The sequence below is a fragment of the Perognathus longimembris genome, chromosome 14 (genome assembly GCF_023159225.1).
Source record: "Perognathus longimembris pacificus isolate PPM17 chromosome 14, ASM2315922v1, whole genome shotgun sequence".
Taxonomy (NCBI): domain Eukaryota; kingdom Metazoa; phylum Chordata; class Mammalia; order Rodentia; family Heteromyidae; genus Perognathus; species Perognathus longimembris.
Window position 1 is genome coordinate 12,890,021 of NC_063174.1, and position 18,249 is coordinate 12,908,269.

Sequence of the window (18,249 nt, forward strand, 5' to 3'; positions counted from 1 at the left end):
TCTGGCCGTTTTCCGTATATGTGGTGCTGGGGAATCGAACCTAGGGCCTCGTGTATCCGAGGCAGGCACTCTTGCCACTAGGCTATATCCCCAGCCCAATACAGTATTTTTCTATGAAAGGAAAATTGTATGCCTCTAATTTAACTGAATTTCAGTTTCATAACTTAGGAAGAAGGGTTGGTATTAAGAGATTCATGTTTGCAAGGCAGACACTCTACTACTTGGACTTCTCCCTGCCAGCCCCTTTTTGGGTTGGCTGTTTTCAAGAAAGGGACTCCCTTTATCATGGCCATCTTGGGGCTGTCATCTTCCCATTTACAGTTCCCTGGGTTGCTGGGAATGACAGGTACGCGTTATTAGGCCCAGTCACTAAGCTTCCCAGTAGCTGGGATAACAGGCATGCACCACTGTCCAGGCATTGGTTGAGATGAACTAGTGAACTTTTTGTCCCAGCTGACCTCAATCTCTCATCTCCAGCTCCCAATAGCTAATTCTAATTACTAACTTTCTATTTATTTGTTAAGAGTCACTTTTCTAATCTACCAATTTCATAAGACATTTTGTTTCCATGCCAACCACCCTCCCCAATTCAGTAGTTAAATGGTAAACACAGTTTTCATTTTCTTTTTTGTTTAAAGACAGCATCATGCTATGTAGTCCAGACTGCCCTTGAGCTAGTGATCCTCCTGCCTTCACTTCCTGTGTTTTAGTAGGACTTCAGATATTACCCACCACACCAGAGATGAATGCAGGTGAATAAAAGCAAGTTATTCCAATATGCAAAAATTTAAGGAAAGTTCAAAGATAGCTGCTTAAGAAACAAAGTAATCGGGCTGGGGATATGGCCTAGTGGCAAGAGTGCTTGCCCCGTATACATGTAGCTCTGGGTTCAATTCCCCAGCACCACATATATAGAAAATGGCCAGAAGTGGCGCTGTGACTCAAGTGGCAGAGTGCTAGCCTTGAGCAAAAAGAAGCCAGGGACAGTGCTCAGACCCTGAGTCCAAGCCCCAGGACTGGCCAAAAAAAGAAAAAGAAACAAAGTAATCAAAAAAGGTACTAAGAGGGGCTGGGAATGTGGCTTAGCAGTACAGTGCTTGCCTAGCATGCATGAAGCCCAGGGTTTGATTCCTCAGCACCATATAAACAGAAAAGGCCAGAAGTGGCACGTGACTCAAGTGGTAGAGTGCTAGCCTTGAGCAAAAAGAAGCCAGGGACGGTGCTTAGGCCCTGAGTTCAAGCCACAGGTCTGGCAAAAAAAAAAAAGTATGAAGAGACCTACAGCAGATGAGCAGTAACCCCAAGCCATGGAGAAAATATGATCCCAATGAATGCTGGTATGACGATTACCCTTTGTGAAAGCATACATAAGGAAGTGAAGATAAAGATAATACAACCCTCACTAGAACTTTCATGCATGAAGAGAAAAGCTCAAAGTCAAGACCAAAGCAGGAATAAGTAGAAAAATTTCTTCCTAACATATGTAGTGTTCTTTGGCCCTGGAGTCACCAAGTGTACATGTAAACTAATCTGTATCTCATGTTGTAAGATGACCTATTAAGGACTGGAATCTATTGTAGTGAAATTAAATTTTCAAGCAATTTAAACAATCACATGTATTTATATATACATACATACACACAATGTATATGAAATACTTATACAGGCATAAAGGTTCTCTCAAATAGAAATAAATTAAAAATTAACCTTAATTTACTATAGTTTGCTTCTTAAAAATAACTAAAACAACTTATACTTTAACAAATTTCTAGAATTCCTACAGAAATGATTCTGTTTACTGCATATTTTCCTTTATGCTAATCCAACAAACCCTGAGTTTTGCTCCTCCTCTGTGGTTAATTATTACCGTAAGCCAATAAAAAACATTTGAAATAAGGAAATTTATACCTTGGTGTCTAGTTATTTGAAATTAGGTTTTCATTTAGAATAATGAGTAACATTTATGTCACAGTAAAATGACGATCTGCTTTAACTTGGTCTGTGTTCAACCAATAAAATGCACCTTACTTCTAAACAAACATCTGACAAAGCATTACTTAAAACACTTTATACATGAATAATTTATCTCTTTACAATGTAGAAGAGTCTTGCATTTCAGTATAATCTATAACTTCTGTATCATCACTTGAAATTTACCTGAAAAAGAAAGCATAAAAGTCACTGATTTTTAAATACAAGGAAAACAAGTCCATATATCAATTTTTTCTGTCCTATTTGGGAAGCATATTCAATCAACAAACTTGCTGTGTCAAACATCTTTCTACAACTCTCACAGTGTTCAATAAGTCAATTCCACTTTTACTAAATGTTTATCTGACTTAGCAGTAGGTGCCTTTTTGTTTTTGTAAATCCCACCTTCTTGGTATTTTATTGCTAATTATCACAGTAAAGGTAAGGTAATACAAGGAAGCACAAGGAAATTTTATTCCTGGCTAGCAGCCCCAGTGAAGAGATTTTGAGGAAATTTAGTGACTAGTTGGTTTTATTTAGCTTTATATACTAAATATATCTTAAACTCTAAAAATAAAAGGTATCAGCTCACACTTATAATCCTAGCTACTTTGGAGGCTGAGATCTAAGGATTACAGTTTAAAGCCAGCCCACGCAGGAGAATCCATGAGACTTTGATCACCAATTAATCACTAGAAAACAGGAAGTAGTGCTGTAGCTCAAAGTGGTAGAGCAATAAACTGGAGCGAAAAAGCTCAGGCAGTGCCCATGACCACCAACAACAAAAATTAATAAATAAATAAAAAAGATATCTTCAGTGCTATAAGAAAAAATGCTTTCTTAAAAGAATACAGCAGGGGCTACGAAGTGTATACTCCGTTGAGTTTAGTTTGGGATAGCAGCTGGGATATTGGCATTCAAGTCCCTGGGATAAACAGCAGAGGCTCCTTACTGGTTACAAAAGGGGTCTTACGCTAGGTACTGGTGTCTGCATAGCAACACTTGACTAGCATGTGCAGAGCTTTGAGCTGAACTACCAGCAACTCAAACAAATGACCCAATTATCACTGTAGAAAACTTCCTTTCAATAGTTAAGGGTTCATCAATTACAAGACAGGTACTGGATCTTCATGTCTCTAATCCTAGCTACTCAGGAGGCTGAGATTTGAGGATCGCAGTTTGAAGCCAGACCAGCTAAGAAAGTCTGTGAGACTTGTATCTCCAGTTAATCACCAGAAAACCAGAAGTGGAGCTGTGAGGACTCATGTGGTAGCACACTAGCCTTTAACACAAAAGTTCAAGGACAGGGCCCAAGCCCTGAGTTCAAGCCACATGACCAACAAACAAAAAAGAAGAAAAGAAAAGAAAAGAAAAAAGAAAAACCCACCAATTACTAAGTATTCCTGGTCCTGCATCCCCCTGAAGACTATTCCACCAAGACCTCTTTTTGTTCGGTTTTCTTCTGATTGTGCTGGTGTTAGGGCTTCAACTCAGGGTATGTGTGCTGTCAATGAACACTTTTTTTGCTCAAGGCTGGCACCCTACCACTTGCACCACAGCTCTTCCTCTAGCTTATTGGTGGTTAACTGTAGATAAATAAGACTCTCATGGACTTTCCTGCCCAGGCTGGCTTCAAACCATAATCCTCAGATCTCAGCCTCCTGAGTAGCTAGGATTAGAGGCCTGAGCCACCAGTGCCTGGCCTAAGACCCCTTTTGTAACCAGTAAGGAGTTTCTACTGTTTATCCCAGGGGCTTGAATGTCTATATCCCAGCTCACTGGGGAGACCAAGCTAAGCTGTTTCCTCTCTGCTCACCAGTGTTACTTCTTTTTAGGAAAAAGTTAACTGTCCCCTAGTTATAAGATTTTTTGGATTTTCTTAAATCTTTGTCAATTACTAATTTGAAAATAGCTGGAGATGAATACAGTATGGTTTATTACCACACTAAATTTAGAGCCACTAAGGAGAATGTTTTCAATTTCTTCTACGTTTAAAAAACAAAACACGGGGCTGGGGATATAGCCTAGTGGCAAGAGTGCCTGCCTCGGATACACGAGGCTCTAGGTTCGATTCCCCAGCACCACATATACAGAAAACGGCCAGAAGCGGCGCTGTGGCTCAAGTGGCCGAGTGCTAGCCTTAAGCGGGAAGAAGCCAGGGACAGTGCTCAGGCCCTGAGTCCAAGGCCCAGGACTGGCCAAAAAAAAAAAAACAAAACAACAAAACACACCTAAAGAAAATCATTAAAAACATCTGTGAGTATAATCCAACTTTCAACTTACAGGCAGGCATCGAAGACACTTCTGCTGTTACAATACTTTTTATTCCCAAATTTGATAAGCCACCTCTGATTAAGCCGCACGTAAATGCCAAATACTAAAAGAAAAAAATAGTAAGGGCTTATTAATTAGAAAAGCTACTAATAAATTTAACATTTAGTTCAAGCCATGCTATCAACAAGTCTTTGTTAAATAAGTATGTATGTTGTTGCTGTCATTGGTAGAAAGAAGATTGTGAAAAGCTGGGAAGAAGAGGGTACAAACTTATAGTGCTAGCTACTCCAGAGGCTGAGGTAGAAGAATCTTTTCAGGCCAGGAGTTCTAGGTTAGCCTGGGTAACAAAGTCAAGCTACATCTTCCTCAGCAAAAAAAGAAAAGTTTGTAGAACTAATTAAGTTACATCTGATTGGTAGCCAGGCACCAGTAACTCATGCCTATAATCTTGGCCACTCAGGAGGTTGAGATCTAAAGATCAAGGTTTGAAGCCAGCCCACACAGAAAACTCTGTGAGACTCTTGTCTCCAATGAAGCACCAAAAAAGCTGGAAATGAAGCTATGGTTCAAGTGGTACAGTACTAGACTTGAACAAAAAAGCTCAAGGACAATGCCCAGGCTCTTAAGTCCAAGCCCAAGGACTGGCACATCCGTTCCCAGCAAAAAAAAAAAAATTCCAATTGCTAGATTTCTGTTCCTAGGCTGATGGGGAGGGAAAAGTAATGGGTGGCTCATGTGTTTGCCTCATGGCCCCAAGTACAAATCTCAATACCACAAGGAAAAAAAAAAAAAAGATTACATGGACAAATGACTAGCTTGACGAATTAGGTACTCCATTCCAGGAACTCTGAATCTAAAAATAGTAACAGAAACATGCTATTTTAGTTCCAGATTTAGATTCAGTTCTGGACATGGCAAAGATGCCTTGTAATTATTATCCACATACCACAAGATTCAAATTAAACCTTTTCCATTATTTACTTTGCTCTTTTTCTGGCTGCTTTGCCCTGTGTAGGTTTCTTGCCATTTTTTGTTGTTATTTACTTGGTGGTACCAAGGATTTAACTCAGGGCCTAGGTTTTGCTATACAAGTGCTCTACCCTTGAGCCATGCCATGAATCTATTTGCTTTTAGTTTGTATCCAGAGAGTCTAGAGGAGCTCATGCTTTTGTCCAGCTAGCCTCAGACTGTTATCCCCCTATAAGCGTTTTCTCAACAGCAAGAATTATAAACAAGCACCAAAACATTCATCCATCTTGCCTATTTTCTGAGCCTTCCTATCAATTCAGAAAACTAATATTTTATTTCCTCAGAGTTGATTTCTACTAACAATAATCCCAAGACTTACAGACTGCCACAACAAAGAATTTTCAGGTTCTAGGAAGTACAGATGTTAAGTGCTAGCAAAAAGAAGCCAGGGACAGTGCTCAGGCCCTGAGTCTAAGCCCCAGACTGGCAAAAAAAAAAAAAAAAGATACACTGTCATATAGAAGCAAAGAAAAAGAAAGGAGCTGAAGTATAGGAAGAAAAGACACATTAAGAAGACCGAAAGGCCAGGCACCAGTGATTTACTCCTGTAATCAATCCTAGCTACTCAAAGAGGCTGAGATCTGAGGATCACAGTTCAAAGCTAGCCCAGGTAGGAAAGACCATGAGACTCTTATCTCCAATAAACTACCCAGAAAAAGCCAGAAACGAGGAAACTAAGGTCTTGAGGATCATGTAACACACTCAATGTCCACAAATTATAAAAAGTTTAGTTTAAAACCTAAATTGAGGCTGGGACTATGGCCTAGTGGCAAGAGTGCTTGCCTCATATACATGAAGCCCTGGGTTTGATTCCTCAGCACCACATATATAGAAAAGGCCAGAAGTGGCGCTGTGGCTCAAGTGGCAGAGTCCTAGCCTTGAGCAAAAGGAAGCCAGGGACAGTCCTCAGGCCCTGAGTTCAAGCCCCAGGACTGGCAAAAAAGAAAAAAAAAACCTGAACTGACTTGGTGTCTTTCCATTGTAACTGTACTATCTTTCCGGTAGATAATTTAGGAATGGGCAAACTCTTACAGATGCATAGCAGGTCATACTTGAGAAAGTATTTTAATCACTTCAAGGGAAATTTTTACATTAAAACTTGTTAACTTCTTTTATACATCTTATTCGTTAATTAACATGGAAGATTAAAAAGCAAAACATGGGCTGGGTACAGTGGCTCACACTTGTAATCCCCACTACTTGGAAGGTGGATATCAGGAAGACTGCTGTCCAAAGGTAGCCTGAGGGAAAAAGTTATTAGCAAGACCCTCATCTTAACCAACAAGCCACCCGTGGTGGTTCAAGTTACTGCTGCCAGCTATATGGAAGGCTGTAGGATGGAAGTTCATTATTCCAGGCTACCCCAGGCAAGAAGTAAGAAACCTTATCTAAAAAATCAAGTGAAAAAGGGCTGGGTGAGGCTTAAGCAGGCCCCAAGTTCAAAACCTCAGTACTGTCAGAAATAAACCACACAAAGTCCAGAAACAGTCATACTTAACATAAAATATGTATTTTTAGAAACAAATGCTGGGAACATGGCCTAGTGGCAAGAGTGCTTGCCTCGTATACATAAAGCCTGGGTTTGATTCCTCAGCACCACATATACAGTAAAAGCCAGAAGTGGCGCTGTGGCTCAAGTGGTAGAGTGCTAGCCTTGAGCAAAAGGAAGCCAAGGACAGTGCTCAGGCCCTGAGTACAAGGCCCAGTACTGGCAAAAAAAAAGAGAAACAAATGTTAATTTTAAAGTATTTTAATAAGGAGATAACTCTGAGGTACATAATTTGCACAGCTAATGTCAGTTTTGTAAGTCTGAGTGCCTTTACTGATGTATCTATCTGTCATAAATCAATATTCAAGAGCATTTAGTAATGTTTCTTTTATTGGTCTCTACAGACCTATTTAGCTATAGCTTAGTATATCTAAGTTGGTAATAAATCTGTCTCCTTTTCACAGAAAATAAAGAAAAAAAAAGCAGTTTAGGAGATGTTTTATTGTGTGTACCAGTCCTGGGGCTTGAACTCCTGGGTGCTGTCCCTGAGCTTTTGTGCTTAAGATTGTCACTCTACCACTTGAACTATAGCTCCACTTCCAGCTTTTCTCACAGTTCACTAGAGATAAGAGTCTCTGGACATTCCTGCCCAGGCTGGCTTCAAACCATGATTCTCAGATCTCAGCCTCCTAAGTAGTATAGGCCTGAGCCATCAATGATAGGCAAAAAACTATTTTTAATTTAAGAGTCTGTTGTGAGCCAGGAGCCTGTGGCTCATACCTATAATCCTAGCTATGGGAAATGGAGATTGGGAGAGTAATAGTTAAGAATCTAGCCTAGCAAAAAAGTTTGTAAGGCTGGGCTCCAGTGGCTCATGCCTGTAATCCTAGCTACTCGGGAGGCTGAGATCTGAGAATTGTGGTTCAGAGCCAGCCCCGGCAGGAAAGTCTGTGAGACTCTTTATGCCTAATTAACCACCAGAAAACCAGAAGTAGCACTGTGGCTAAAATTGGTAGAGGGCTAGCCTTGAAATGAAGCGCTCAGAGACAGTGCCCAGACCCATAGTTCAAACTCCACGAACAACAACAACAACAAAAAAGTCTGTAAGATGTGGTATACATGCCTGTTATCCCAGCTATAGTGGGAAACATAAATTAAGTGGCCTATGGAAAAATTAAGACCCTGGGCTGGGGATATGGCCTAGTGGCAAGAGCGCTTGCCTCGTTATACTTGAAGCCCTGGGTTTGGTTCCCCAGCACGACATATACAGAAAATGGCCAGAAGTGGTGCTGTGACTCAAGTGGCAGAGTGCTAGCCTTGAGCAAAAAGAAGCCAGGGGGCTGGGGATATAGCCTAGTGGCAAGAGTGCCTGCCTCGGATACACGAGGCCCTAGGTTCGATTCCCCAGCACCACATATACAGAAAACGGCCAGAAGCGGCACTGTGGCTCAAGTGGCAGAGTGCTAGCCTTGAGCGGGAAGAAGCCAGGGACAGTGCTCAGGCCCTGAGTCCAAGGCCCAGGACTGGCCAAAAAAAAAAAAAAGAAGCCAGGGACAGTGCTCAGGCCCTGAGCCCAAGGCCCAGGACTGGCAAAAAAAAAAAAAAAAAAAGAAAAAGTAAGACCCTATCTCAAAAATAACCAGTGTAAAAAGAAAGATTAAAGGTATAACTCAGCAACTGAGAACCTGCTTGAGACCTTGATTTCACACCCCAGTTTTAGAACTAGAGGTGTAGTTCAAATGTAGAGCACTAGCTGTTAGCAAAAAAGCTGAGCAAAATCATGAGGCCTAGAGTTCAAGCCCCAATAATCTCTCTCTCTCCTCGCTCTCTCTCTCACACACACACACACACATACATACACACATATGCGCCATGCACACACACAGGCACACACTCAACTCCAGTACTATCAAAAAATAAGAGGTTGAAAGCAAGGCACAGTTGGTAGAGCGCTAACCAGGGAGTGAAAACATCAGGTACTGAGTTCAAGTTCCGGTCTCAGACCAAAAGAACAAGACATAAATAACCAGAGCAAAAAACTAAAAAAATAACCAGAGTTAGAATCAGGGCTCCAGCAATAGACCACCTGCTCAAGTACAGTCTGTTGTTAGTGCATTGTTGTTGAAATGGCAGTTGTTGAAAGCATTCTACCTTTTTTTAAGTAGAAAATAACAGTTCAATTCATTAAATACCTTAGATGCATGTTCTAAATATTGTTTTCCTGAAGACATCTGGGTTAGCAGACGAAATTTGTTGTCCTGAAGTACATAGATGCCCTAGTTTCAAAGATATAAAAACATCCAAAGTCAGTATAACCTGTAATCCTTAAAAGTATCAAGCCCCAGGACTGGCAAGAAAAATAAAAAGAATGATGGGGAAAAGACTGGAGTTTGAAAAAACACTGGACAAAAAGAACTTTGTCAGACTCCATCTCAACCAATAGCTGGGCATAGTGGTATTATATACCTGTCACCCCCACAGACACAATTAAGCACAACTAGGAGGATCATAGTCCAGTTCAGCCTAGGCATAAGAAGCAAGACTCTACCTTGAAAATTACCAATGCAAAAAGGGACTGGAGGCATGGCTCAAGTGGTACAACACCTGCCAACCAAACATGAGTACCTGAGTTCAGTAAGGAGCATGATAATACAAAAGTCAGCAAATTGAGCAACTTCTTCCCATTATCATGGCAAGTAAGTCTTAAAGCCCCATATCAGTGGCTCATGCCTGTAATCCTAGTACTCAGGAAGCTAGGATCTGCAGATTGCAGTTCAGAGCCAACTGGTTCAGGAAAGTCCTAGAGACTCCAGTAAAAAGCCTAAGGTGGAGCTGTAGCTAAAGAGGTAGAGTGCTAGTCCTGAGCAAAAGAGCTAAGGTACAGCCCCAATATTGACAAACACACACAAAATAAAAAGTTAAGTCCCAGTTAGGTGTTGGTGGCTCATGCCTGGAATCCTAACTACTCAGGAGACTGAGATCGGAGGATCCCAGTTTGAAGCCAGCCTGGGCAGGAAAGTCCGTGTGACTCTTATCTCCAATAAATACTCAGAAAAAGCCAGAAACGGTGATGTGGTTCAAGTGGTAGAGTGCTAGCCTTGTGCAAAAGAAGCTCAGGGACAGCACCCAAGTCAAGAGTTCAAGCCCTACGACCCCCCCCCCCAAAAAAAATACACACACACACACACAAAAAAAAAAAAACCCAACACAGTCCTAGCAACAGATGGTGTTTGTGGGGGATTGGGGGGAATGTAAGCCACTGGTGCTTAGTGTAACAAAATCTTTAATAGAAAGAAGTAACAGTAGCCAGGCATGGTGGCTCAAGACTATCATCTAGCTACTCTGGAATGGAAAAAGAATGATTAACACCAGAGGCTAGCTCGGGCAAAATGTGAGAAACTATCTAAAAAATACTAAAAGCAAACAGACTGATGATATGACTCCAGGAATTGAGTGCTTCCCCAATATAAGCCCTGAGTTTAAACCCTAGCACTGCTAAAGAAATTTAAAAAGAAGGGGCTGGGAATATGGCCTAGTGGCAAGAGTGCTTGCCTCATATACATGAAGCCCTGGGTTCAATTCCCCAGCACCATATATATAGAAAATGGCCAGAAGGGCGCTGTGGCTCAAGTGGCAGAGTGCTAGCCTTAAGCAAAAAGAAGCCAGGGACAGTGCTCAGGCCCTGAGTCCAAGGCCCAGGACTGGCAAAAAAAAAAAAAAAGAAAAAGAAAAAGAGATATTTAAGTTATTTAAACTTGCTCTAAAATTCATTTTGTTATTAACAATGCAAGAGTTAATTTATTTAAACATGCTCTAGCGGTAATTTATAATGTAGAAATTACTCTGAAGGTATAAATGTGGTATATTTGTAGTTCTGCATATTATCACCACTTAGTGATAATAACTAAGCAACTAAATTTAAAAAACAACTGTCATTCTGATATTTGATACATTTTAATTTTTAATAGAGCTGGCATAAATGGGAAAAAGAATTAGCTGGTCACTTAGTCTTTATTCACTTTACTAGAGAACAATACTTATTAATACCTGGTGATTTGTCCTTAGATTGTCTATTTGCTTCTTGAATACTGTAGTCCAAAAATCTTTACATACAAACTTCATGATGTCCAACTCATCCTTGAATCTTGCAGTATCTTTTGTAAACCTAAAAAGACCAACTAGAAGTAACACAACATATTTCTTCCAAAGAAACAAAAGGGCAGATATTTTCTCTCACTTCCCCCAAGAGAAAATCAACTGATTTCATTCATTAACAGCTACCTTAGCAGCTCTAAACATTTACTGACAGACATGAAATGTTAAGTATGAGGTAAAGTAGATCCCATTTTCATCAATTCACACTTATATTATGGAGCCTACAAGTATGTTGTCAACAGTTAAACCAAAACTCTAAGTATAAATTAATCTCATAGATAAAAATGTTCAATAGAACAGTATTATATAAAATATAATTCAAATCCAACTACCTAAATACTTACAAATACTGATAAATCTAATCTATAAATTTTAAGATTAAATTATAAACAGACTTTAAGAAACTTTGATCCTTGTTCATTTAAATAAAATTCCATTCAGGTTAAAAAATCTACTAGACTTTCAGTAGAAAATGCAAATAAGAGGGATGGGAATATGGCCTAGTGGCAAGAGTGCTTGCCTCATATATATATGAAGCCCTGAGTTTGATTCCTCAGCACCACATATATACAGAATGGCCAGAAGTGGTGCTGTGGCTCAAGAGGTAGAGTGCTAGCCTTCAGCAAAAAGAAGCCAGGACAGTGCTCAGGCCCTGAGTTCAAGGCCCAGGACTGGCACCAAAAAAAAAAAAATTTCAAGTAAGAGCCAGTGGCTCATGCATATAATCCTAGCTACTCAGGAACTGAGAGCTGAGGACTGAGGTTCAAAGCTAGCCTGGGCAGACCAATTCCAAGACTGTAATCTCCAGTTAGAGTAAAAAAACAGAAGTGGAGCTGTGGCTCAAGTGGTACAGAGCCAGCCTTGAGTGGAACTACTTAGAGCCCAAGGCCATGAGTTCAAGGTTTCTGAAAGGAGAGAGGAAAAGAGGAATGGGAAGAGAGAGGAAAGGGGAAGGAAGAGAGAAGGGAAAGGAGGGGGGGAGGGGAAAGGGGAGAAATGAGGGGATGGGAGGGGAGGGGAAGAGGAAGTATAAATAGGGGGGAAGGGAAGGGGAGGAGAAATGAGCCAGGTGCCAATGAAGAAAGTGGTGCTCAGGAAGGAGGCTAAGATCCAAGCATCACAGTCTGAAACCAATCGAGTTTATGAGAATCTTATCTTCAATTAACTAATAAAAAGCAGTGGGGCTGGGAGTATGGCCTAGTGGCAAGAGTGCTTGCCTCCTACACATGAAGCTCTCAGTTCGATTCCCCAGCACCACATATATGGAAAACGGCCAGAGGGGGCGCTGTGGCTCAAGTGGCAGAGTGCTAGCCTTGAGCAAGAAGAGGCCAGGGACAGTGCTCAGGCCCTGAGTCCAAGGCCCAGGACTGGCCAAAAAAAAAAAAAAAAAGCAGTGCCTCACGTGGTACAGCTCTAGCCTTGAGCATAAAAACTCAGGAGATAGCACCCAGGCCTTAACTATAATCCCCAAGACCAGCACCAAAAGAAAGAAAGAAAAAAAAAAAGATATGACAATTGAGTTACTTCAATACACCAATATTTTCAGGTGGTATATGCCTGAAACTGAAGCACTCAGGGGGCTGAGACAAGAGATTTCCAAGTTCAAAGCCAGTCTGGGCTGTACAAGGAGACCATGACTCAAAAAAGAAGTGAATGATAGTAATATTTGACTGAATTAAACTAACACCAGATTTCTGGGTGTTAGGGTTTGTGTTTTTTGTTGTTGTTGTTGGGGGGGGGTGGGGGGTTGTTAGGTCTTTGGGTTTTTCAGGTGCTTAGTCCAGGGCCCTGCAAATGCCAAGTACAAGCTCTACGAGTGAGCTATACCTTTTCCCCAAAAAAGAAACTCAGTCTGTGACTTAAAGAGCAGGAAAGAATTAAAATGAGAATGAAGATAAAAATATCATAGATTTTATGCAAAATCTTTTGAAATGGATCATCTGTATCACAACCTACCTGGAAGAAAATTTTCAAATCCATACTGCTCACCTTTCTATCAATCCTTGTCCCACTCGAAATCCCATGTTTTCCAGCTTAGTAATACATCGTCCATTTTCCTATTTTAAAAAATAACAATGAAAAGATCAGGAACAGTGCCCAGGCCCTGAGTTTAAGTGTCAGGACTGACATAAGTAAATAAATAAATGCTGGGGCTGGGAGAACATAGCCTAGTGGTAAAGTGCTTGCCTTGTATACATGAAGCCCTGGGTTTGATTCCTCAGCACCACATGTACAGAAAATGGCCAGAAGTGGTGCTGTGGCTCAAGTGGCAGAGTGCTAGCATTGAGCAAAAAGGAAGCCAGGACAGTGCTCAGGCCCTGAGTTCAAGCCCTGGGACTGGCAAAAAAACAAAACAAAAGTAAATAAATAAATGCTTTGAATTTCAGAATGTCAGAAAGTTGGTATTCAAAACTTGTAAAGTTTTGGCTAAAGATATGACTGTATATTGGCTGGAAATTCTACTAGCCTAAAAAATACAGGAGATTTTCTATTTTAACAAATATCTTTGAAGTGTTTGAAAACTCCTGCTGCAGAATTCTAAGGAATGAGTCATATGTGAAAATCTATGACAAAATAATTCATGCTTAACAATAGAAAGTTTACAATATGATAGAAATAATGTAGAGCACCAGTGGATCCACTGGTTGAGATCTGTAATCCTGGAGGTTGAGATCTGAGCAGTGCAACTCAAAACCAAAGTTTCTGACAATTCTCCAATTAACTTGAAAAAAAAAAAAAAAAAGCCTGAAGTGGAGCTGTTGTTCAAAGTGGTAAGAGTCCTAGCCCAGAGCAAAAAAGTTCATTGTTATCAATTATTATCAACTGATTGACAGTACTTCACATTTCTTAAAGTGGACTTGTAGACTATAGACTTGTAGACTAAGGACTTGTGCCTCTTTGCAAAAAAAAAAAAAAAAGGTGAAATAATTCTATAAGCTCTTTTATTTTTTTGTGCTCATAGTAGAGCTTGAGTTCAAGAGTCCAGCACTGTTCCTGAGCAAATTTTGCTCAAGGCTAGCAATCTACCACTTGAGACACAGTTCCAATTTCAGCTTTTCGGGGGAAGTAAGAGTCTCAAGGACTTTCTTGCCTGGACTAGCTTCAAACTGAATTCCTCCAATCTCAGCCTCCTGGGCAGCTAGGATTACAGGCCTGAGCTACCCATGCCTAGGTTCTGCAAGTATTCTTTAAGCAGCAGTTCATAAATGTCATAGCATTTTTCTTGTTGCTAGATGCATTAGTAAAACTGTCCTATTTTCATTTTGAAGTCTACTGGATCCATGTGTGAAATGACGTGTGCATACAGCTTGAATGTGTCCCACAAGTGTTCCTGTATGAAAATTTAATCCACATATATGGATCAGAGTTGAACACCTGCCCAGCATATGAAGCTGAGGCATTAAGACAAAAGGGTTTGTTAAAGGAAACATTGGCAAAATTACAAGATGAAGAGAAGGAGGAGGAAAAAAAAAGAGAAAGAGTGAGAAAGTGTGACTCAAATGGTTTAGCAGCAGTCTTGAGCAAAAAAAAAAAAAATCTAAGCAAGAGTGAGTTCAAGCCCTAATACAGACACAAAAACAAACAAAAAATGATAAAAAATAATAATCCATCTATGGTGCAGAGCGATGGGGCCTTTCGCAAATAGTATTACAGTTGTCAGGATGGAGCTCTTATGATTGAATACGGGTGGCTTTCTAGGAAGATGATAATACAGAGACACACACATCCCTGTCTCTGATATGACACCCTATGCTACCTGGAACTCTTCTGGCAAGAATACCATCAGTAGATACATTCCCTTGACCTTGAATACAAACCAGGAATTAAAATAAACTTGTATAATAACTTACACTGTCAATGGTGCTGTTATTAGCATGCAAAAACAGACTAAAAAAAAGGTGGTTTGGGGCTGGGGATATGGCCTAGTGGCAAGAGCGCTTGCCTCGTATACTTGAAGCCCTGGGTTCGATTCCCCAGCACCACATATACAGAAAATGGTCAGAAGTGGCGCTGTGACTCAAATGGCAGAGTGCTAGCCTTGAGCAAAAAGAAACCAGGGACAGTGCTCAGGCTCTGAGTCCAAGGCCCAGGACTGGCAAAAAAAAAAGGGGGGGGGGTTTGTTTTGTGTATATGTGCTACTACTTGGCCTTGAAATTGTGGACTCATGCTCTTGGGATTTTTTTTTTCAAGACTGGCACTCTACCACTTGAGCCATGGCTCCACTTCAGCTTTTTGCTGGTTAACTGAAGATAACAATTGGAGATAAGAGGCTGGGGATATGGCCTAGTGGCAAAAGTGCTTGCCTCGTATACATGAGGCCCTGGGTTCAATTCCCCATGCACCACATATACAGAAAATGGCCAGAAGTGGCGCTGTGGCTCAAGTGGCAGAGTGCTAGCCTTGAGCAAAAAGAAGCCAGGGACAGTGCTCAGGCCCAGAGTCCAAGCCCCAGGACTGGCCAAAAAAAAAAAAGAATTGGAGATAAGAATCTCAGGGACTTTTCTGCCAAGCTGGCTTTGCAGCACAAAACATATGTTGCAAACTCCTGAGTAGCTTGGAATACAGGTCTGACCCACCAGTGCCCCCACCCCAGGAACTTTTTTTAAGGCATAATTTTGTTTGTGTCATCAGCAGATCTATCATTCCTTGCTCAGGATCATCCAGTGTCATGGCTTGATGACCATTACATTCCTTGAGACATGGAACTGCTTTGCTCTTCCTTTGATCATCTAATCTTAGATAACATCTCTACACATACTTCAAAAAGTGTCATGGACCCCCCCACAAAGACCTACAAAGCATATCCAATAGATCCTTGGCTTTAACTTTCTAGTCTTCCTCATACAATCACAGTTCTACTACACTAGTCTCCTTACTATCCTTTCAACACCTCTTTGGGGTTTTGCCAAGAGACTGTTGTTCTTACTCACATAACTCCCTCACTTCCTTCACATCGTTGGTCTCTCATGAGGACATCTCAGTGCAGTCCATCTTAAGGAGCCTCTTTAAAGCTGCAACATCAACCTCTTTCAGCAACTTTCCATCTCAGCACAGGTCAATGTGTGTTCCATAACCAGCAACATCAGCATCATACAGGAACTTGGTAAAAACCCAAATTCCTACTCTCAAATTGCTCAGTTAAAACAAATTTGATGTGGGGGTTGTTCTCTGTATTTTAACATAGGGCCTTCTAAACTAGACTCTGAAGCTGGAGCTGGAGCTTAATAGTAGAACTATCTACCAAGAATGAGGCCTGGGTTTGATCCCCTAACACTGTAAAAAGTAAAGAGATATAAAACAAAAGTGATCCTAATGGATGGTGGCACTAATGGATGGTTCACACCTGTAATCCTAACTACTCAGGAGGCTGAGATCTGAGGATCATGGTTCAAAGGTGGCCAGCACAGGAAAAGTCCATGAGATTCTCATCTCCCAACTGAAATGCATTTCCCATGGAGTGGGAAGTGCCAAATAAATCAATTTTTAAGATATTTAGTTCCATTTTAAGCATAGTTTGAAATCATTTATATGAACAGTAAGAACACCGCTTGCTTATTTTTTTTTTGGCCAGTCCTGGCTTGTACTCAGGGCCTGAGCACTGTCCCTGGCTTCCTTTTGCTCAAGGCTAGCACTCTGCCACTTGAGCCACAGCGCCACTTCTGGCCGTTTTCTGTATATGTGGTGCTGGGGAATTGAACCCAGGGCTTCATGTATATGAGGCAAGCACTCTTGCCACTAGGCCATATTCCCAGCCCCACTTCCGGCTTTTTCTGTTTATGGGGTGCTGAGGAATCGAATCCAGGGCTTCATGCATGCTAGGGAAGCACTCTACCGGCATGCCACATTCCTAGCCCTGCTTCTTTTTTTTTTAATGTCACCCCAAAACCTATGAAAGATTACTTCACTTTACTGGAAGACTGTGACACTTGGTGTCATAATAAATGAAAAGACAATTCTGTTATCCAAAAACAGTTTCAATCTGAAAAGATATATTTTTAAAAATCATATATGGAGCCAAATGCCCATGCCTTTAATCCTCTCTACTCACGGAGACTGAGATCCGAGCATCAAGGTTCGAAGCAGCCCAGACAAAGACTCCCATCTCCGGTTAACCAGCAAAAAGCTGAAAGTGGAGGTGTGGCCCAAATGGGCGAGCACCACCAGCCTTGAATGAAAAAACAGAGCAAGAGTGAGGCCTTGAGTTCAAGCCTCAGTACCAGACAAAGGGGGAGGGAGGGGAAGGGAGGGAAGGGGGTCGAGGATTCTCAAGCTGGAACAGAACTGTTCCGAGGACCGCTCCGAAACTGTTTGGGAGCCTGAGAAAAAGCAAAAGGAAACAAACAAACAAAAAAAAAACGTGTGCCGTTTCACCTGGCCGTAAATCGTGGTGGGGACAGGAATAGAAGATAACTGCACGGCAAAGGTGTAAGTGCGGACCGAAGGGAAGCGAGATGCAGAAGAGAGCGGCGCGCGGCGAGGGCCGGCGTGCGCGGCGGCGAGGACCGGCTCGGTGGACGCCGCCGGCGGCGCCGGCGCCGGGGAGGCGCGGGAACCACGAGCCGCCTTCGCCAACTCACCACTTCCCCGTGCTCCGCGGACTTGTACACTCCCGACACCATCTCGTTGTGGAGCAGCAAAAACAACGCCTCGTCCGCCATTTCTTCCTTACTCTCGCAAGCTTCGGGTTCCGACTCCCGTTTGGGCCGCCGGTGGCCGGCGCTCCAGCGACCCGGCCCGCGCCGCGTTCCCTCAGGCCGCCGCCCGGCTCCTGGTTGCTACGACACCGGAGAAAGCTCCTGGCTTCCCCAAGGCCGGTGCCAGGGAGAGCCGGCCCCCAGGGCCACCGGTCCCCAGGGCCGCCGCGCCCTAGGGCCGAGAGAGCCAAATCTGACAGCCGCACAAACCCAACCGAGGCCGGAGACTCGGGCCCCCGGCGGGGGTGGGGCGGCGTGTGGCCACTTCCGGTCCCCTCTACCCCGACGGTCCGCCAACTCTATGGTGACGGGGGCCACCCTCCCCGGGCCACCCGCCCCGCCCTCCCTCCTCCCCCTCTCCCTCCCCTCCCAGGAAGCGGTCCTTCCAGAATAAAGTGGAGCCGAGAGGATGGAGGGTGGATGACAAATGTAGACATAAGAAGTTTCCTGACTTTCCTATGCTACTTGGATATAAAAGTTGGGGAAAAAATAATTGTGGGAGGCGTAGCTCAAGTGGTGGAGGGCTGCTCGGTTCAATTCTCTGTATTCACAATGAGAGTGGGGGGGAAGGGGGGACAGAGAGAGAGCGAGAGGGAGGGAGGGAGGGAAAGAGAGAGTCGCAAGAATTCTTACTG

General features: G+C 42.4%; 1 protein-coding gene across 2 annotated transcripts; it reads right to left on the reverse strand.

Moving 5' to 3' along the window:
* Window positions 1–1,601: 1,601 nt before the first annotated feature.
* Window positions 1,602–17,841, reverse strand: Trappc6b (trafficking protein particle complex subunit 6B). 2 transcript variants are annotated; one of them, XM_048362151.1, is made up of 7 exons: window positions 17,621–17,841; window positions 17,498–17,589; window positions 12,908–12,975; window positions 10,811–10,928; window positions 8,956–9,039; window positions 4,255–4,348; window positions 1,602–2,157 (listed from the first exon to the last, which is right to left on the reverse strand). In XM_048362151.1, exons 2-7 carry the CDS (start codon window positions 17,576–17,578, stop codon window positions 2,126–2,128), a joined length of 477 nt encoding a protein of 158 aa, XP_048218108.1. In that variant the 5' UTR covers window positions 17,579–17,589; window positions 17,621–17,841; the 3' UTR covers window positions 1,602–2,125. The 2 variants fall into 2 exon arrangements, with proteins under 2 accessions (XP_048218108.1, XP_048218107.1); XM_048362150.1 differs by having other exon boundaries at window positions 17,498–17,584; window positions 17,616–17,841.
* Between the last annotated feature and the right edge of the window lie 408 nt (window positions 17,842–18,249).

Bases quoted from the DNA above. Each gene is read 5' to 3' on its own strand.
- Trappc6b (XM_048362151.1), bottom strand. From the start codon at position 17,578: ATGGCGGACGAGGCGTTGTTTTTGCTGCTCCACAACGAGATGGTGTCG. The intron at 12,976-17,497 runs GTGAGTTGGCGA...TTTTTAAAATAG, and splicing joins CCGCGGAGCACGGGGAAGTG to GAAAATGGACGATGTATTAC. The intron at 9,040-10,810 runs GTATTAATAAGT...CTTTGAAACTAG, and splicing joins ATCTAAGGACAAATCACCAG to GGCATCTATGTACTTCAGGA.